Source organism: Sphaeramia orbicularis, chromosome 9, assembly GCF_902148855.1.
Source record: "Sphaeramia orbicularis chromosome 9, fSphaOr1.1, whole genome shotgun sequence".
In the NCBI taxonomy this organism is placed as follows: domain Eukaryota; kingdom Metazoa; phylum Chordata; class Actinopteri; order Kurtiformes; family Apogonidae; genus Sphaeramia; species Sphaeramia orbicularis.
The window spans coordinates 37,532,468-37,554,801 of NC_043965.1; the positions used below are offsets into that span (position 1 = coordinate 37,532,468).

Below are 22,334 nucleotides of genomic sequence, written 5' to 3' on the forward strand. Positions count from 1 at the left end.
CATTTTGAACGTAGCTGCTCACCATTAATGAGCCTCTATGGCAGACCTGGGCATTGTAAGGCCCAGGGGCCACATGTGGCCCGACAACTGACCCTAACTGACCCACATGAGGTCATTGGCAAATTAAAAGTCAATGCAAATATATATCATCATAATAGACATAACCAATACAACGCCACTGCTTTTATTTTGAAGGATCTGCTAATTTACCGTTTTTCCACACATACTTTCTGTTCTTGCATAAGGCATATGCTCTGATAGGTTTGTTGATCAGTTTCAGCCCATGAAGATGTCAGCTAATGCCAAAAAAAGAAAGACTGATTCCGAATGCAGAGTTTTAAACAAGTCATGGACTTGTAAATATTACTTTACTGAAGTCAGAGGTAAAGAAAAAAGGAACTGTGATATGCAAACAAAGCTGGATGCATTTATAGTTTTTTATGTAAAGTTAATGTGGAGCTGCTTTTGCACATTTTCGAAAGTCTTTTTGTGAATATTCATTAGATAGTTGTATTCTGAGCTCCACATTTTCATTTTATTATTATATTGTTGCATTTACTGTTTTTGTATTATAGTAGAGAGAGAGAGAGAGAGAGAGAGAGAGAGAGAGAGAGAGAGAGATGCAAGTGTATTGATCCGTCCCTTAACAACTGTCAAAGTTTCTCATTTGCCCCTATAGGAAACTTAATTGCCCACCCCTGCTCTATGGAAAACATTACGGATTTCCAATTTATCACAGTAAAAAAGAAGAATTCAGATCATTTTTAAATATAGTGCAGAAATAGTACTGGGCTGAAATCAAACTTTTTCATAAGAAGTACAGAACATAAGTATTATAGGCAAAATGTACATAAAATAATTCAAAAGTATTGGTTATGTAGAATGTCTGCTTTAATAAAGCCGTATAATCAAACATTAGAGTGGGTCTATTATATCATAATTATCTGGTTTATCATCATCAGTTCAACTAGTACCGTCTATCAATCACATGCTTCGATAAAACACGTGATTCATTTCCGGCCTCTCTATTGGCCAGTTTATATTAAACTAGTTCCGGTCCACAGACGCCGTGCAAATAGTCCCCCACTGATGACAACATTTTTCAGCGATAATCGTTGTTATTCACTAGAGCTTATTTTTGCCCTTTATGAATTGCATTTACAAACATAATTTTTTAGTTTAACTTCTCTCAGGGATTGTTGTGTTGTAGGTTTGCGGACTGCTTCGCGTAGTGATCTGTGCGCCGCAGCCCGGTCTGTTGTGGAGCGTATTTTGAATCGATCCCTGTGTCTGATCGTTTGTAGTAAAAACGTATTCATGGCCTTTTTGCGACATTTTAGTGTAGTTTAAGCCACTGTATTTTAACGTTTAAAAAAAATATATTTAAACATTGTGTCGTTGTCGTCGTCCTGAATTTGACGAAGTAAGTGCTTAATTTGATGTCATACTATCTTCTTAAACGCAACGGGCTCAAATATTGCCAGAGTTCAGTAGCTAGCTGTTATTGCTGTTTGCTAATCATTCAGACTCATACAAGCTAACTAGGTAAAACAAGCTAAACAACAATTACTGTTACCTGCACTTATACTTAGATACGTAGTAATTAGTTACTGTTTGTGCCTTGTGTCTTATGGTAACCATTGCATTAGTTAGAGCTACAAACATGCTAGGTAGCTAACACAGCTAACTAGGTGCGGTGTCCTCTGATGGACGTCGACTGCTAACGACTATTACAGTTCACTGAATAGTCATTTATTTTTACAAAGGTAGCATAATTTAACGTTTTGTTACCTAGTGCTGAACTGCACAAGCTTCCTGCTCTATTCAAGGCAATCCTATCTCGTTTGTATTGATGTGCTCCTACATATTTCTCATTATCATAGGTTGTAATGGACTACAACAATATGTCATACTGTATAATTGAAATATACTCCCTGGTGACATGTTATCCTGCTCTGTTGTCTGTGTAACAATTGTCCATACAGATGGCTTCCTTAGAGATAAATACTCCTGACACTCAAGAGGACCAAAAGGACTCCTGCACTGTGTTAGCTGACACTTCTTTTGCCCCTCTGAATTTCTCTGGGCTCACACCATCTCAATTTGGTATCTCTGTCCAGAGTTTTACCCCAGCATCATTACCCTCATCAAAACGCAAAGGTGAGAGCAATGAGCCTTGTTTGAAGCCAAACTGGTGTCTTTGTCATATCCTCTAGCAGGGCTTTAACCTGTTCTGTACAAGACGCAGGAAAATTACACCTGTGTTGCATACAATCAGGGAGAAGAAACTGACTTGACTGATTATATGTGTGCCCTCCCAGTTCATGTTATGGATGGTCTTGAAAGTAATCATGTAAAAGCACTGCCAAATTCAAAGGAATATGCAAAACCATATGGCTCTACTCAGAAACTTTTTAATTATGAATTTGTGAGGTTCTTTACAGCAACTCACCAGTTCTGGATATTTTTACAGTAATGTGTTTAAAATATACACTCAATATTTGAGAAACCACATGAGAAATACAAGATGAATTCCAGTCAATTTGTTATTGCTGACTCAGTTAACACTATAATACTGTGTGGTGTTATAATTTGTAATTTTATTAAATTCACAGTTTATGTGGACCTGAATTACAAGATGAGTGTGTGAGATCTAGTAATATATAACTGCGGTGCTGAAAACCTTTTTTTTTTTTCTCATGAAGGAGTATTTGAACTGAAACTTTTTCATGGGAAAATGTTATTTTGGGTGACTTGGAAAGGACTGACCCATATCCTGTGTATTGCACTGATCACTGAAGCGGCATTATTCTGGTGTAGATAAGTCTCGTCTAGCCCAACTAAAAGCAAGGCGGAGGTCCTCTGTGGGTGTCCGAGGCTCTCCAGAGACCAACTCCCTCATCCGCTTCATCGCACAACAGAAAATGAAGACTCCAACATCCCATCGCACTCCAGAGGTGAGATCCTTCTCAGGTTACAGCTGAGCACGTTTAGCATCCCTGTCACATCATATTAGAGTGTGAAACAGGGTCTGGCTTCTGGTCTACTCTCTGTGATCAATACTAATATAGGATGGGACTGTGCAACATAGTTTCCTTAGTTTTATGTGTTAGACAAGCCCCCAAAAACTCTTACCATCACAGCAACTCACCTGTGAACTATAGCTGTTTGTACTTGATATTCTTTGGTAATTATGCATGCTTAAATATTATGCAGAGATTGTTATTGTGATATATTAATGTTATATTTTACCCTAGGAATAATTAAATAAAAAATAATTAAATGAACTTACAATGTGCAAAAGCCTCTGTGCTGTGTACAGTGCCTGGCTGATAACAGTTAAACAAGTTGGGGGGTTTGCTTGCATTACCAGAACCCCCTTCACATCATTTAACGCCCCATTCACACAGGACTAGTGTTACCTATGGACCTCTGGAAGTTTGTAAATACAGAGATCGTCTGTGATCTTAGTCCTGTCCAAATCAATCATGTCTGTAATTTGTTAAAGAGTTCAGCACAAATTGCCAACCCTATTTCAGTGAACACAGATATCCTGTGATAATGTAAGTCCTGTGCAAAACGACATCTCTGTGATGCAGTCCAGGACTATAGAGGCTTTCTGGGGATGATAACTGAAAGTGTCATCAGTGTAAATTCAGGAGGCTCAAGATGCAATATAGTATTGATATTCACCAGAAAAACTAAGTTAGATCCTTAAAGCTGTGTATGACTTTCATCACTAATTTTTCTTCAAATTTGTAAAACCCCAGTCATATCCCCCTTATCACTAATCCATAAGTTTTTCTGTGCTAATGCACCTATATCACTTCCCACAGTGAATAACTTTGAAGTGTACTCCATCACAAGTTGTCTGTTTGTTTACATACGAAACTGAAACCAAACTGTCATTTGGGCCTTTTCGGAATTCCACGCAACCGCAGCAGCAAGACGCAATGAAGCCGTTTCCGTGTTTGTTGCTGCTGCGGCCATACTGCGACTCCGTGGAATTCCAATTCCCACAACGCACTTCGCAACAAAATTTCCGAAGAGGCCTGAGTGACATATCAGTTTGGTATATAAACAAATGGACTGCTTGTGATGGAGTACACTTCAAAGTTGTTCACTGTGCAGGAAGTGATTGAGGTGCATAAGCACAGAAAGACTAATGGATTAGTGATAAAGAGGCTTTCACTCAGGTTTTACAGATTTGAAGAAAAATTAGTGAAGTCATACACTACTTTAAGAAAAGTGACATCTCAAAAGATGAGATGGATGACAAGCATTACAAACATCTGTAAGTACTGAGCCTGCTGTAGACAGAACAGAATGTTACAAAATTCAAAAATTCTAGTAAAGAATAGACTGCTTATCCTGTGCAAATAACCAAATGAAATGCATACACAAGGGTTTAAATATCACTGGAGGTTACACTAGTCCTGTGCAAATAGATGTCACATATGTAGTATACTCTGACTTGAGTGCAGAAATAACACACAGAGTCATGGCATGTTTGTCTAAAATATCTAACAGTCACAGCTGTCTAAACAAGATTACTGATTTTATATCTACATACACATTAATCCTGACTGCACTGTAAGCAGTAGTGATCAGAATGTGTGAAGCAGATGCTGGGAGTTTCCATCAATATATGCATCAACATTAGCAGTCTGGTTTGATAATAATCATTATTTAATAGTGGTCACCTTTTTCTTGTATCAATTTTGCATTGAGGACAGACACTTAATGGTCAGTGTGGACAGGATAATTATAATCACTGCCAACTGTTGAAATGAATGTGAGGACTGCATTAAGATGGACCTGAAGAATGTGACATCATCTGAGGCCTAACATTATACTGAAAAACATCAGACAGTACAAAGCAGACCCTTGTGAATTTACTGGCGTGGTCTGATGATACAATATTGATCAGATATGTGTAGGAAAAATTGGCTTAACTATTGGAGAACATCTGAACATCACTGTCAGTGTTTTGACTAGTAAATATCTTGTAACTAGAAGCACTCGGAGAGCGCAGACCTCCACCAAGGCTGATCAGTGGCCCCCCCCCGTGGGCCCCCCCACCCCCGATCACCACCAAAATTTAATCATTTCTTCCTTATCCCATTTCCAACAAACCCTGAAAATTTCATCCAAATCTGTCCATAACTTTTTGAGTTATGTTGCACACTAACGGACAGACAAACAAACAAACAAACCCTGGCAAAAACATAACCTCCTTGGCGGAGGTAAATATAAACCTCAGCTTTTGCTTTCAACCCTAGTTTGCCTCAAACTGAAATACAGAAGAAAGAATACTGTACATATCTGTTTTTTTTTCAACTGTTTATTCTTCATCCACATCAGGTCAGATTCACCACACAGGCCACATGTCTGCCATTAAAGGTTACTAGTTTACAATTTTAGTTTAATTACATTACTAAAACTCACTTGGTTTATCCTTGGAATGAATATGGTGGTTCAGTCAATCAAATTTTAATAATACAGTGTAAAAGTTATCTCATGACACTTTACATACAGAGCTGGTCGAAACCAGACTCGAAAGCCAATTTACAGAAACCCAACAGAATCCTCCAGGAGCAAACATTTTGTGACAGTGGAAGGAAAAACCTCCTTTTAACAGGCAGAAACCTGGAGCAGAACCTGACTCCTGGAGGATGGTCATCTGCTTTGACCAGTTGGGGTTAAAAGAGAGGATAAAGGAAGAGGAAAAAGAGAGAGAGACTGGGGAGAAGGGGGGGAGTAGGGGCAGACACATGGATGCACAGCAAACTGAACTAGAACTGTTAAAAACTGGAACAGCTGATGCTAGTATAATTACATAACTAGAACAAATGTCCATAACTGTTAATACTACTACTGCAAGTACATGTATTAACAGTGGATATACTATTACTGTAATTGTTACTACAAATGATAGAAACCTCTACCATCTATGGAACTTTATAATTAACACTATCACAGCTATATGGATAAGTGAGTGATGATGATGAAGGCAGGAGAGAAGAAGGACCACAGCAGCAGGTCCAGAGATGATCCAGGGAAAACCTGGGAGGACATAAACCACAGAAACTCTAGGGAAGAAGACAAGTCAGTAACATGTATCTGCTTGGGTGTGAATAAAGGGGAAGATTAGGAGAGAGAAGGTCAGAGAGGAGGAGGAGCAGAGAAGAGCTCAGTGTATCATGATGTCTCCCAACAGGCTAAGCCTACAGCAGCACAAGTAAGAGCAGCCTGAGCCACCCTAGCTATAAGCTTCATTGAAAAGGAAAGTTTTTAGCCTCCTCTTAAACATAGAGAGGATGTCTGCCTCCCGGACCGAGGCAGGGAGGTGGTTCCACAATAGTGGAGCTTGATGGCTGAAGGCTCTAGCTCCCATCCTACTTTTGGAGATTCTAAGAACCTCCTAGATTCTGTTATGTCGATTAAATCATCACGGACTGTAATAGAAAAGTGCAACTGTTCTTTTTTTTTTTTTTTTGAAAGGTTTGTGTGTAAACATATAAATGGAATGGCTTTATTTTCAATTGTCAACTGAAAAACTAAAGAAGAAAGACTTGAGAATTGAAAATCAGCACTTTTCTGGAATATGGACATCAATCCACTGGCAAAATCTATGATGTGATCTTTGCAAATAACTTTGTGCACATTAGTGGGTGTTTCGAAAGAATGTATCTACGCAGAAAATCTACATTGAGGTGGAAAATCATGTGGTAGATTTTCAGCGTAGATGGTCAGTCACAGGTGTTTTCAGCATTGTTGGGGGGGTTAAATATGATGCATAATTTGAATTATCAATAAGTGTTAAGATTCCTGTCTAATACACCTCTACTGGTTTACTCTGTGGTTTGTCACACATGGCACATAGATGCTCTCAACCATGATAATTTAACATGAAACTGTGATGCTATTGTATTTGTACTTCAATATAATTTTCTTGTTCATGTAATTTTTTTGGGGAGGGTTGTGTTTTTCAGTATTGTGGTTAACTTTTTCACTGTGAGAGCTGATTTTGTAAATTGCCATGACTGTTCTGAAGTTTGAGCCTCACTCGAATTTACCATTTAGATGTTCCCTAGCTCCATAAGCCACAAAACTCCTCTGTGATGTGGAGAAAACGTGATAGATGCTTCTGCCTCTCAGTAATACCACTTTTGCAATTTCAGAAGTCTATGACCTGTCAGGCTGCATCACTGAGCAGATATGTTTGTTTTTGCTGTCTCAACTCTCAGCTTGTCAAAAGTAGCCCCTTCCTTCCCCGGGTCGCCTCCACGCTGAAGCAGAAGATGGCCTCGTTCCAGAGCCTGATGGGTTTGGAGGAGAGTGAGGTCTGTGAAGCGATGCCAAGGCAGGACAGCAACACTGGAGGATGCATCAAGACAAGAGATTATCTGTCTGGTGAGGCCGCCTCGTTGCCACAGGATTAATAGTTTCATTACTCAACAGGAATCTATGCCAGTAGGGCTTCTTTATGATGTCTGGAGGCACCATTGCTGTGGATTAATTCATAGCACAGTATAAAGCTGACACCGACAACATCTTCCAGCCATCATTTCTACTGAGATTGGTCATCTTCTTAAGTGGCCCACTTTCCAAGCTGTTTGTTGCTTGAGTTAGATTTCATCTCTGCTCCTTCTGATTAAAAACTTTGAAGTTGCTTTTTTTTTTTAAACTATGTTTGATGTGATGTTTATTTTATCTAAATTCCCTTTTTTTTTTTTTTTTTTTCAATGTTTTTTTTTTTTTTTTTTTTTAACTGTTTGGATATGTCTCCTCCTTAGATAGAACAAATCTTGATGCAGGCAAAGAGAACCACCCACGCTTGATGACGCCCACACCCGGCAAGAGGAGGCGCGTGGGCCCCATTCAAGGCTGTGAGATGGAGATTAGAGAGGCCAGCGCTCCTACCCTCCACTTCAGTTTGAGGGAACAGGAGGTACACTCTCTCTGGCCATGTACTTACTTGACTGCTATTAATAATTTAGCTACATAAAAGGTTTTACCTCGCTATACTTGGCCTGCACAGAATTCGTGGATTACCTTTAACGCCCGTCTGAACGGTAGAGAGAGCTTTACAGGGTCAGAGGAAAACAAGCGCTCTTCAGAGTGCTGAATATTGTTTTTTTTTTTTTTGTTTTTTTTTTGCTTTTGGTTTATAGACTTGGAGCTGTATTTATTTTAGAAAGTGCATGTCAGTAACAGTCTGATAATTGTTACTTATGTCAGTATGTTTGTCCGCTGTTTGGATCCAAAGCAGCAATGTGAAAGCAGTATGAATCTCTAAATGATGTCCACAGGAAGAAGAGCAACCAGTGAGACAAGGACCGGTCCAATCCAGTGAAACAGTGGAAGAAGCACAAGCTGAGCTGATTTCACCACCTTTCTTTGCTGACTGTGAACCACCCGTTTCCTCTGAGGTCAAGGCATATTCACCCACAGAGAATCAGCAGGTCAGCGCCTAGCCTTTCCAGACTGTTACGCATACACACACACACACACACACACACACACAAAACTACAGTTCACTGAAGAATAATTAACAGATAAATCAGCATCTGTTTCAGGCTCTTTAGGAGAGGCTCCTGCTTTTTTAGGATGCATGCTTCTGAGCTTTGTAGAAAAAAACCCATACAATGAACAGGTCGGGCATAAATGACTTTTAATCAGGGTTCTCGCAGGGTCTTAAAAGTCTTGAATTTACAAATCTGCATTTAATACCTTTTTAAAATGTCTTTAAAAGTATTAAATTTCATATGGTAGATCTTACATTATGTTGCCATAAACTTGTTCGCTGTATTGTGTTTGAATGTGTCAGTTCCACCCGTTCCATCTCGACAATTTATATGGAAATTAGGAACCAATTATTGCTAACTTGGCAGCCCCCGTGAGAATGACTCGGAACGGTGGGAATCAAAGCATTAGAGTAAATAAATACATTTTCCTAAATTCTAGGAGTCGTGAATTTTTGCCAGTATGAATGTTAAATAGGCTGTGAAATGGGCATTAAATTCTGTTCTAAGTAGTCTTAAAAAGATCTTAAGACGTCTTAAATTTAACTTTTAGAAACTTGTAGAAGCTAACTTATCTAAATTAACTTGTAGAAACCTGTAGGAACCCTGTTTAATGGATGGATTTCAGTCATTGATTTTTCTGCTTTATATTTTTATGGAAGAAACTAAACCCTGAGATTTGTTCACATTTTGGAAGAATTTTAAAGATTGTACCGTAGCCCATTTTCTTGAGTTTTGTTTTCTTTGGAACTTGTACACTAACGGGATGTTTCAGCAGCGGTATTGTAAAATTATACTTTTGAAGTCTTGTTCTTATTTGGATTGAAGACTGTAACTACCATCAAATGGTTGCAGCTAATACATTTTTCTCTGCTTTGAAGCAACAAACAGCTTTGCATCAAGGATTTTCTGTATTTAATGGTAGCACCAAGAAATAAAATCAAAACTGAGGTTTAAGGCTCCCATTGTGGACTCTTCAGAGAGTATCAGTTATTATTATGAGGGGAAATGTAAATGAAACGTATACAGCGACTTTATGAGAGTAACTGGAAAGTGTAATTTCGACCCCATTCTGAGTCTTAACTATCCACTGCATGATTTTGACAAGTGGGAAAGTGGAAAAGAGGGTGTTTGTGGAATAGCTGAATGGTGGTGGATATGAGGCAGAAGGGCATGGAATCAGGGGTAGTTTGGATTTTGTACCACTTAACCACAAAAAAAATAAATAAATCACTTACCTCTCCCAAAGATAACAGGTCCTGAAGTGCTCTTCAAACCAACTAGATGCAGCTGGTAATAACAGCAATTCTGCATGGGCAATGATGGGCTACCCCATTTGTTCTCTTGTGTGTAGTGTTTCTGAATAAAGCATTATATCAGATTGAGTTCTCTGTAGGGCAATGAATGGAAGCGGTTAACGCTGAGTGGTTTATAGATATTTTATGAAGTAGAGTCACCACAAACAGTTGACTCCATGTCATTGTCAAGGTGAGAAAGTTCTGGATTTTAAGACCCTTTTCACCCATAAAGTTTATTTGTTATATATATATAAATTTGCAGATGTTTTATCTCTGCACTGATATTTTATCACAGAGATACAATTCAGTTTCCAGCTAAACCAACATGTTTTATGTTTAGTGTTTTTAAACAGGAACCATTCATATACTATTTCCACTATATCCAGGGTTTGTATGGGTGCTTGAGATCCTTGAAAATGCTTGAATTTCAATGTTGTGTTTTCGAGGTCTGAAAAGTACTTGAATTTGAGTTTCAGTGCTTGCAATTATAACTCTGATGTGATTTATTTGTGTATTTTTAGTATAAACTCTGCCAGGTTACATAGCAAGCCAAAGCCACTTACAAAGAGGTGATACATTTTGAAAAATACAGCTATATGTCAAAAAAGATCATTAGCAGGTGTTCTCAGGTCGACTCCAGTTAGATTTTTATCTTAATCTTTGGCTCGGTGCGAGTGTGCCTGAAGAATGCCAGGTGGCTTCCCTTTTTTGAAGAAAACTTTGTGTTCTTTAATTTCTAAACTTTTTGCTGTTATGAAACCTAATTTCATACGTTTATAGCATCATACAGTGTACCTCATTTTGATAAGGATAATCATGAGTGTATGTATTCCTGTAGATATGTAATTTACCACGACGATAAGATGCTGTTCTGGAGAAATTACCCTTACAAGTGCTTGAATTTGACCTTAAAAAATGTGTACAAACTCAGCAACTTTATGCTGAAGCTGTTGCTGTATCAGATGTACAGTCATTCTCAAAATTATTCATACCCCTGCCATTTTTTATGATTTTTTTTTTTTTTTGTGTGTGTGTGATAAAATGAATGAGTTTTGTCAAGTTTGTTTGTGATACACAAGTGAGCGAATAACAACAAATGATACTTGAAGAAATACTTTATTTCAGGAGTATTTTATTAATGGATTTCCAAAAAACACCATGTTCAAAATTATTCACACCCTAGGTTTACTAAGTCCAATGTCTTTTCTTAATAGTCAGTAGAGTAGCCTTTATTCTGGATGATGGTTCCTGTTAGTGTCCACAGACTCTCTTATGTCTCCTGTGGGATGTTGGTCCACTCTTCCTGGGCCAAAACCTCCAGCTGGGTCCAGTTGGATGGTCTCCTCCCATCACTCTGGTCTTCAGCTCCTTCCACAGATTCTTTATATGATTTAGGTCAGGACTTTGACTGGACCATGTCCTTGAACCACTGCTGCACTATCTTGGTGGTATACTTGGGGTCATTGTCCTGCAGGGACATCCATTCGGGAGTTTCTCAGCAGATGCTTTCACATTGTCATCCAGGATGTTGATATAATCCTCCTTTTTTGTGATGCCCTGTATCTTGATGAGGTTCTTGGTGCCACTAGCCGAAAAGCAACCCCATAGCATGATGTTGCCACCGCAGTGCTTGATGGTTGGGACTGTGTTCTTTGGCTTTTATGCTTCTCCTTGCTTCCTCCAGGCGTTGGCAACATCCATGTGGCCAAACAACTCCATCTTTGTTTCTTCAGATCACAGGACCAAAAGCTAGGATCTTGGCTAAGAAGAGCTCTAGCAAATACCAGACGAGCTTCCTGATGTTTTGTCCTGAGTTGTGGCATCTTCCTGGGTCTGCATCCGTGGAGACCTCCTTTTATGCAATACTTGCTGGATGGTTGCCGATGATACCCTCATAACTTTGGTATAATGGTGGCAACATAATGTGATGGTTAGCGTCTGCTGAGAAACTCCAGATTGGTCCTGATTGGACGTCCCTGCAGGATAATGACCCCAAGCATACCACCAAGATAGTGCAGCAGTGGTTCAAGGACATGATCCAGTCAAGGTCCTGACCTGAAGAGAATCTGTGGAGGGAGCTGAAGACCAGAGTGATGGGTACAAGACCATCTAACCAGACCCAGCTGGAGGCTTTGGCCCAGGAAGAGTGGACCAACATCCCACAGGAGACATAAGAGTCTGTGGACACTAACAGGAACCATAATCCAGAGCAAAGGCTACTCTACTGACTATTAAGAAAAGACATTGGACTTAGTAAACTTAGGGTATGAATCATTATGGAAATCCTTTAATAAAATACTCCTGAAATAAAGTATTTCTTCAAGTATCATTTGTTTTCATTCCTTCACTTATAAGTCACAAACAAACTTGACAAAAATCATTCATTTCATCACAAAAACAAAAAATGGCAGAGGTATGAATAATTTTGAGGACGACTGTACGTCAGTGACTTCCACTTAGCCTGTTCTGTGAAGCAGCCTCAACGAAAATCCAACTAAACTGAGGCTCTCATGTGTTCTCTCTCAACAGGAGGGTGTCTTTGAACTCCAAAGCCTGAGCCGACCAACACCTGATGACCCTGCAGCAGCTTCTCCAGCCCAGCCTGCCCCCCCTTTCCAAATCCTCTCTCTGCCTTCTCTGCTGGAGATGAAGCCCACAGGTAAACACACAGTGCTCTTTGCAGCTGTGCCGGAGAAACTGGCCTTTTATCTTGGTTTCACTTTGAGGCTTTAAATACAGGGCTAAGCTTAACCCAGTATATCCAGCAGTCCAGCAGAGTGGCAAAGCTGTGTTTTCAAAGAGGAAATGAATATTAATAAACTGCATGTGATTTTTTTGGGGGGGTTGAAACCACTATTTAAACTACAGTGGGTGGCTTAATATTTCTCACGGGGTAACATTAGTTGTTTAAAATATCAAGACATCACCGAACTGTGCTTTTACTCCCTAGGACTGATATGTGGTTTAGCAAATTTGTCAATCTCAATAAAGTTCTGATGACGAATTAAAATCAGGGTTCCTGCGGGGTCTAATAGTCTGAAAAGTCTTTAATTTACAAATCAGCATTTAATACCTTAAAAAAAAAAAAAAAAGTCTTTAACAGATGTTGAATTTGATATGGTAGGTCTTAAGTTATGTTGCCACAAACTTGTTTGCTGTATTTTGTTTAAATATTAAATAAGCTGCAAAGTTCCACCTAACCCAACTCTACAATTTATATTGAAATTAGGAACCAATTATCACTAACTCGGAAGCCCCCGGTGAGAAATGACTACAGAATGTTCAGTTCTGTGTACAGTATGTATGCAATATTCCATCTAGGATGATGTAAATAAATACATTTTCCTAAATTCCAGGAGACATGATTTTTTTTGCAGTATTGAAATAGGCTATGAAATGGGCATTAAATTCTGAAGTAGCCTTAAAAAGGTCTGAAAAAGTCTTAAATCTAATTTGTAGAAACCTGTAGGATCCCTGTAAAATGTATGGTTAGAAGATACTTGTGAAAGGTATAGTCAATATCCATTTCCTTTTTAAAGCTTAAGTGAAAATTAAATGTCCTAAATGTAGTAAAATAGATGGTGTATGTTCACTTGAGTCAACAAACCTGGTTATGTCAAACAAAATCATAAAAATGTATTTTTCTTTGCTAATATGGTTATTTTGTTTGTTAAATTTTAGTTTTGGTGTTTTGTTAAGGTTTACAAAATGCAACAAAACCTCCTCTGGCTTTGTATGAGTCACAGTCATTTATTACAATGACCAGACAGTCACGGACACAGTCCTCACAGACCTTGATACTGAGACTGTGACCCCGCCTCTTTTCATCTTTCATTTTATATGATGTCAAGCATTTCACCTTTCCTGTGATGACCCTATCTGTTGCCCTTTGGTCTGTCTGGCTCTATTCTTATGAAAAATAAAAATAGTAAAAAATAAAGTCGGGGGGGAAAAAAAAGAAAACAGTAAAAGATTAATAGCTCTTTTTTTTTTTTTTTTTTTTCAGTTGGCATGAAAATGTCCTAAATCTTTCATCTAAGTTGACGAAATCTGCAGATGCTGTGAACTATAAAACAATTGTTGATACGTCTGTTCCCCTTTTATTTGTTGAGATTGTTATTATGGAGTTTTTCCGAGTGATAAAATGGAAGGAAAGATTAAAAAAAAGCTAACACTCGATGAGGTAGTTCAGCTCAAATCATTTAAGTTAATTAACTCCAGCAATTTTAGCATAAAATAATATTTGATTTAAGCACAAGGTACTCTGGTATTTATGTCAGTTTTTACTGAGCTTGAAAACTAGCATTTTGAGTAGAATTGGTAAATCTCCTCATCACCAGACTCTGTTCATGCTTCATGCTTGGTCTTTATGATTAAACAGTTAGTTAGGAGGGGTTGGCGCACTCTACTAGAGATCAAGAGTGCTTTTCGTTCTCCTTGTCCAGATGCTGCTCTGTTCAAGAGCACCGAGAACATCACCCTATGAACATGTAGACCATTTTAGCTAATGTTCATAAAGTTTGTGACTCAAACCAGACATCATCCATGGCATCCCCCATAAGTTCAAGTAATAACAATGTGTTAAAACCACGTGTTTGAGAATAACTTTTTTTTTTTTTTTTTTTTGTTAAATCAGAATCTCATATGTGGAACTATTAGTATATTTTGTGTTACATTCTAATTTCCACTGAGCCTTGATGGGGCAGATTAATTACAACAGTTTGTCTGATGTGGGGCCAGGTTAGATATGGTTTGATATGTTAAAGTTTGGTCACCTATAGCCCTTTTGACACAGCACTTCTGTTGTGGAAATATTTCGCCTTTATTCCAGAACAGCATCTGTGTAAACAAAATGGTGGGATCATTTGGTCCCACCTTTATTGCGGCTTTCTAACGCCTCTGGAGGTAGTAACAGAGCCGTGATAAAGGTGGAATCATGATTCCGGAACGCTGTGTAAAAGGAACACCTCTCGTTCCGCAACCATGGTGTGACGTTTTGATGATGGCGACCCCTGGCACAGGAGACAGCGGGCCCATATGGTGGCACTGGCAGGATTCTGTGACTACGTGCCATTTTCACCTGGGGCACAAAGCCGTCAGAGGCGGGCCGCAGAATCCATGCCAGTGCCTCCATATGCGCCTGCTGTCTCTCCCGCATCGGGGAGATTTAAAAATGAGTGCTGTGTCACCCCCCTTTTGATTCCAGAATGCAGGTCCGCTGTCTAAAAGTCCAGCCTGTCTCACCTCTGTTGCTCCTCTGGCTTAGCTGTGGAAATCAGTCAATGGTGGAAAAAAGGTGGGATCACCTCACGCCTTTTTTCAGGGATCTCTGTGTAAAAGTGGCTTATGACTGTTCTGATTGGATGCAGCTATTGAGAATCCCCTTGGAAATCAAAAATGAACAGACCAATTCTAATATAATGTCCAGGTTAGGTTATTGTTCCCTTTGACTAAAAGGTTTGGACTGAACAAAATGTAACACTGGCTCCCTCTGTGTTTGTTAACAAAACACAGGACGTATTCAGCTGGTTGCAATCACAGCTAAATACCTCTGCATTTTATACAATAAACATTTAATCACAACATCGTTTCTTTCCCCACTTATGTATACGTTGTGTAGCTGCAGACAAATCAACTGCTCATTTGTGTTTTCCACATTTTACTGTGTGCAGGTGAGGTTGACTCCACTGTTGGCCCCACGGTTAAGAGGAAGAAAAAGCAGGTGCGCTTTGGACGTCCGCTGTCTCCTGAGCTGTTTGATAAGACCCTGCCCCCCAGCACCCCGTTACAAAAGGGGTCCACACCAGCACGAGCACCCACACCAGGTGGGAGCTTAAAGCTGCGCTCACTGCTGAAAACACCCGAGAGGAATGAACCCCAGACCCCAACCCAACAGGACCCCAGTAGCCCCACTATGTTTGGTGCATCCCCTACACTCATAGTCCTTCGCAGCCGTAGAATGTCATCTACAGGAGAGGACGATGAAGAAACAGACGGAAAGGTATTTATAATGCCAGTGTTTTTATGAGTATTTCTTTGAATATCTTACCCTAATTTAAAGTTTATTTTCTGCTCCTAGATTGTTTTCCCATCAAAAGAGGAAATTAACATAGCAGTGACTGATGATGCAGGTTTGGTTATTACAGTTTATTGAGTCAGAGAGTTATAATTTGATATTTCTGGCAGCATTACTAGCGGATTTTTTTCTTTTTTTCAGGCTTTACGTGGGATGCTCAGCCATTGAATTTAAATGATGCTTTTGATGAGGAGTTTCTTTCTCAGATTCCAACAGGTGAACTTCATAGGAGTTTTCTCTCTTTCATTGTTTCACACTGTTACTCTTATGAGAGTACCACAGTACAAGACTCTACAGAAAGTAAGTGTGTGTGTGAGAGAGAGCGAGAGAAACTCACATGTCTTGGGTTTGTCATCTCAAAATCAAGACAAACCAAACTATATATTATCTGTGGAAAACAATCAATAATTCTGAAGTTACTCGACAGCTTTTCCAGGATTAACGATAATATACTAACACAGCTGTCAGAATCTCACATGGTTGTTATTTTACCACAATATTTTTCTCCAGAATCTGATTCCCAACCAAACACAGTGTCCCTGATGGATACCTTACAAACCCCTGAGCCTGTTTGTTTGAAGGGAAAAGAGACTCAACCTCAAGCAGATGGTGAAGCTCCAGCTCCTGGCAGATGTAGCAACAGAAGGAAAAAGGTCTGGCACCAATATAGAATTGAATCTCCTCTCTTAGAAAGGTCCTTGTGGGCACGATTTTTTTGTTTTTGGCAGCACATTACTACATTCAAGACAGTCTGTTATTATCAACAGCCTCTGCTCTCATCTGTAGAATTCTATAATGTATGCATTCATTCTCCAAAACCCTTTTCCATTTCTCTCATTGCAGGCTGCCCCGGAGCATGGATCTACCACTGAGTCTCCAGCTCCCTCCAGCAGTCGAAAGAGAAAGGTCTGCCATTTTTACAAACTACTCTCACCTTAGTTTCACTTGTAGAGCAAAGACTGTATTTTCAATAAGCTAGAGGTTATAACACGTTACCATTTAATACTCTGCTTAATTCCACTGAATCTGAACTTAATCAAGTGCAATGATATCCACTTTATACGTGTGAGAGAGTGTGACAGCGAGACCGTCGATATAATGTATCCTTATTCCGACTCTCTGTTCCCTCAGCAGCCAGAAGAGAGCGAACCTGTGAAGAGGTCGACACGCTCCGCTGCCAAGTCGGCCTCTGGGAAGATGAAGGTGAGCTGGCTGAGTCTGTTCGTTTGATTTCTTGTTACACCACTTCACAGACGGCTCTCCAGACTTCCTACAGTCTTTCTGGGAGGCACTCAAGGCGCTGATGACTACACAATCTGGCTAGAACTTAGTTTGCCCTACATAGTGCCTCACATATTCGGAGAGTTGTTAATACGGGATGTCTGTTGGCCCTTAAAGGCTGTAACATTTCTTGCTTGTGGTTTGCAAACACACCGTTCGCTTTGGCCTCTTCCCTCCATCCATAAGAGGGAGTAGTAATAGTAAAAATTAAGCTGTGAAATAGAGGAATACCTTTTTTTTTCTTACTTGTTTTACAGCAGTTATCTTCTAAACTACAAATAAACACAGTAACACTTTTGCACACCCTCTGAGTGTAGACACAGGCTTCCTGTGTTCCATTGTGTTTGTATCGCTATAATTCGGCCCTGTGAGTTGTCTCATGCATACACAGAACTGCAGCGAACCAAGGGTAGAGCAAAGCGAAGGGACAGCCATGTAACTGGAAGTGCTAAGGTTTTGTAGAGTTCCACCTGCAGAGAGTAGCCAGACCATGTCTGGAGCTGTTGGCTGGAGGTAGAGTCCTGCTGGCCAAAGGTCGACGCCAAGTAGCATCCACAATGCAATAAAACGAGGAAAATCACAAAAACACAAGCAGGGCAAGTTTTCTGTAAATAGATACACTGCAGCACACTTACAGTGGGTCAGAAGGGACGTTTGAGGTTAATGAATTCATTTTATTTTTTGTTCATTTCTAACTACAATCTCACATCTTACTTTTTTAATGCTTTTAATTTATATCAGGCCTTAAATCGTGTCATTAAATAGTGTTCAGCTTAAAGTTGTGAAGTCTTTATTATCATGAATATTTATAATAATAATATACTACATTTTATTTATACTGCATTGCTCATTTAAAACAAATCACAAAGTATCTTAATTCATTCTATTTCTTTTGTCAAAGTGATTAATGATGTTACCAGATTTTAAATGTGCCGGCCTTTTTACTTTAAACTTGTGCTTAAAATGTTGGCAAATACACATTTATCCTGACTGAATTTAACTCTTTCGGTGCCAGACAGTTAAGGGGCTAATAAGCCTTAAAAGTGCCACAGAATTTGGCCGTTTTTCAGTATTTCCCGTCGTTTTTATAATATTTGAAGAATCCTGCAGGAAACCGCTCGGTAACATCCGACCGATTGCTGATTAGATTCAAAACGCACCGGACACAGCCGATTCATTATTGATCGTAATTTGCATAATTTATAATAATAATAATAATAATAATCTTTATTTATATAGCACTTTTCATACATTAAAAACTGTAGCACAAAGTGCTTTACATATCAGTTTAAAAATCAGTACCGCCCCCCACCCACGCCCACCCGCACACACACACACACACACATATACATGCAAACCCACAAGCTCACACATACTTAAGAAGACTGACTGAGCACGGGTAGACCAGAACAAAAATGTACAAGTAAAAGTAAAACATCAATTTAGGAGGCGCTGTCTCAGGGAGCCATCCGCACCAGGAGGCAGCCGCTGACCCCGGCGACCAGGCACCAGCAACACAGCCCCGCATCCCAACTAGTGGGAGAGGGCCAACTGGGACCCCCACCCACCAGAAAGGAGTGGACCCCAGTGAGAGAAGGCGCCACAGCCCCCGGAGTCCACAGCCGCCCCCCGGCATGGAGGGCTCCCTCTGATGAAACACCGGAGAATAAGAAACATTAAAAAGATATAAAAATATTATTCGGTCGCGTGACCTCAAATTCCCGTCTGATTGGTCTCAAAAGGGGGACACAGAAAGAACGTCATCGAAATGTGAGAAAGAAATGGGGGTGGATGGTTTGTTTGTACACAAATATGGCGTGTTCTCCAAAGCCGATCTGATCGGCCCGTGGCACTTTAAAGGTTGTTTTCGTAAAGCCGATTTAATCGGCCCATGGCATTGAAAGAGTTAATAACCATTTTTCCATATGAAATCCATCTCTACATGGGGGTACATATGTTACTTGCTGTGATAATTGACCTGTGATGCTTGGTTACTTTAAATATTATTTGCATTATTAAATTTGCTTGTAAATTATTTCTGAAAATGTCTGAAATACGATTAAACATACCCAGGTGTTGTCGTGTTTCCTAGATTACATATAGAGGTATGGACTTGGTGTTAAGATTAACATTTTTCACGAATGTATCTTGAACTATGTTGTGAAAAGCCTGTTCCGACACGATTACCCAACAGATGGGATATGCACAGGTAATAAGGGCCACATGCTTCTCGCTAACCAGACGTCTGATTCTGGAGAGTGTCTTATTCTGTGCAAAATTAGAGCAGGTAGATGGTATACGGTATGACATTTCTTGCAAATCAAACTAGTCATATAAAGGCCTCAGGATAATAGGTCTCATTATAACAGCCTTGCCCTTCTATCAGTCAAGACTGTGTGTCAGTCCAAATGGCCTCCTATTAATCAGGTTAAAATAACTGTTCAGTTCTGCCGTTTCGCTGCACAGAACATCAATAAAAAAAAAAGTGAAAACCCTGCTCTCGATCATAAAGTTGCTGACCTGCTAATAAAAAAATTTCAATAAAGAGTGCAGATCTGCTCACAGTGCAGATTGTCTTTTCACAGATGACCTCCACAGCAACACGTCGATGGAACAGGGAGGTGGACCGTTCACTCTACGGCTCTCGGGAATATGCGTCCAAGAACCCTGCCCTGAGCCCCATCACCGAGAGGCGGTCTTTCATCAGTCAGTCTCCGGTGGTGCTGGAGTCTTTCTGCACTGGTAAAATTTGCAGATGCACTTTTATCTTAATGATTCATCTATCAGCTCTTTCCTGAGTATGTTTGTTCTTATTTCTTGAAAATAGCCCAACCCCAGGAGCCTCAACTTCACGTTTTCAGTATTGGACAATCAGGAAACGGTGACCTTGCAACTGAGGTGGCTACAGGTGACATCAACGCCCCAAATACTTTTACAGCTCCAGAGGTGTCTATCTGTTTCCAAGACAGTGGCACTGGAAAGAGAAGAAGGATGTCAGGGCGGAGAGGGGGAGGGAAGGCAATCAAGGGAAGAAAGGTCATTTCTGAAGGTAACCTCCAGGACCAAATGGAAGAGAAAGTAGATGAATGCTGTGAAGGCCAAGCCACTATAAGTCAGGAGGACTCTAAAGAAACTCTGTTGACGCAAACTATACTTGAAAATCTTGGAGATGCCACTGAAGAACTTTGTGCTGCCAATTCTGCACAATCACTCTGCACAGACACTGATGGGAAAGCAGAATGTCCCACCAGATCAGATTCTCCCACCTCAGTCTGCCGTCCTGCAGGTGAAGAATTCAAAGACACATTAAGTTTGTCGGCCCAGCGAAAAGTCAAGCGGGGCCGGAGGAGCCAGAGGAGTCAGCCAGAGGAGGACAAAATGAACCATAAAGTGGAAGAGAGGGGACAGGGAGAACAAGCAGCAAGCCAGCAGGAAAATAACAGGTCAGGCTCCGATAGCCATGAAGAAGAGAGAGCAGCCCATCTGTGCCTCGCGCCCTGGCAGGCTGACTTTAATTTTGAAGATGTGTTCAAACCTGTCGCCGCCAGAGGGCAGCGCTCAGTCCGCCGCAGTCTCAGGAACCAAAGCAACCTCGATCATGGCAGCAACGGCACAGGACTGGCCTGGCTGCCTCACATCTCCCCTGACTCCAGTAAAGAGGCCCGTAGGAGGACCAGGGGTCGGCGGCTCAGCGGCGCTCTACCTGCCAAGCCCTCAGTCCCTGAGGAGGACACAGCTGGGACTGAGACGGCTTAAGCTGACCACATGAGACAATGTCTGCCGCTCTGAAATACGGGGAATAAACAATCATCGTTAAACTGTCATACATGCCGTTTGTTTTCATAAAAGTAAATGAGATGAATTTTTGAAGAACAGTCTGTCTATTTCACATGAACTGAAAAAAATTGTCCATTTCTGTTCCTCATGAATTATTAGACTTCACTAGTAATTTGTGGCCGGTTTTCCTCCGGTAACCAAGTCAGTCAATGCGCTGAGAGCCCAATCATCTCCGCTGACCTCCTTCCAATCAATACCAACCACTCGGCTGGTAATCACAGTGCATCTTCAGTCTCTCCAAAGTCACTGGATCGAGCATCTACAAGTCAATACCTTCACTCTGTGGATAGATGAAGACTACATTCACCAACTGTCAGGCTAGACTGGGCGCTGCTGGAAGAATGGAATACCAATTTGCGGCACAAAATGTTCTTTACACACAGAATACAAATAGGGATGGAATCATTTGTTTTATTTGGAGTTTGCTGGATTTTATTTTACTGTTATTGCTGATAAACCTCTCTGCAGAGATCTGATTGCATTATTAAGTTTTTAATGGATGTTCTTTCAGTCAGTTATTACTACTAATAGCTAGTCAGATCGGCAGTGTTGTTTAATTTAAAGTAAGTTTTGTTCTCAAAGAATGTTCCCTGCCAGACTCCTTGATTCTGATTAAATGCTTTGATTGCGTATAGACACTTATGAGATCAGCTTGTGTTCATTTAATCTGATGACTTGGACTCATTTACCTGGACTTCCTCCAAATCATAAAACAGCCAGTATATGCACAAATGGGATGTTCCAGTGGCGTACAGTAGCGTTCCGCTTACATATACCAGGACCTTGTGCTATAACTGAATGCATCATGACGTAAATTACCATTCTGATCTACATTTTGACTTCCAAGAAATGTCTGGAAGTAAATTGACCTCTAACCTCAGATCCCACCAGTCACGGATTCCAATCGGCTCCTCTTTACTGCCTCCATCCATCTGTCACAGAGGAACTGAGAGAGCAGTAACAAATTGAGTTTCAAATTCAGTTCACATTGAAAAAATTGGCTCCCAGAATGATGCATGACTGTAATCTATCCATCACCGGGTAATTGACTCCCTCCTTTTACATCAAGTCAGAATCACTTGGCTGAAGGACACCAGAGGTTTTTGGCTCCTAGCATTTGTGCCAAGGTTTCTAGTGTAGTCTAGATGGTGAGGCTGGTAATTGTGTTGATGCAGTGGTGCTATTGTGCCATCTGGTGGTTACTTTAAGGGACTGTACATATAGCTTGTTCATGTGTCAATTGGATCAGCAAAGAGATTGAAGAAGTCACAGGAACTGATCTTATCATAAGAACAGAAAGTAATTGTTTTTTAT

General features: G+C 40.2%; 1 protein-coding gene across 2 annotated transcripts; it reads left to right on the forward strand.

Moving 5' to 3' along the window:
• The first annotated feature begins 1,290 nt into the window (after positions 1-1,290).
• cdca2 (cell division cycle associated 2) lies at positions 1,291-21,658 on the forward strand. 2 transcript variants are annotated; one of them, XM_030142469.1, is made up of 15 exons: positions 1,291-1,423; positions 1,986-2,160; positions 2,821-2,957; positions 7,251-7,416; positions 7,800-7,954; positions 8,316-8,468; positions 12,356-12,485; positions 15,499-15,827; positions 15,906-15,957; positions 16,044-16,118; positions 16,413-16,555; positions 16,746-16,808; positions 17,034-17,105; positions 19,769-19,925; positions 20,011-21,658. In XM_030142469.1, the coding sequence occupies exons 2-15, from the start codon at positions 1,986-1,988 to the stop codon at positions 20,937-20,939; spliced, it is 2,736 nt and encodes a 911-aa protein (XP_029998329.1). In that variant the 5' UTR covers positions 1,291-1,423; the 3' UTR covers positions 20,940-21,658. The 2 variants fall into 2 exon arrangements, with proteins under 2 accessions (XP_029998329.1, XP_029998330.1); XM_030142470.1 differs by having other exon boundaries at positions 17,037-17,105.
• Positions 21,659-22,334: the final 676 nt, after the last annotated feature.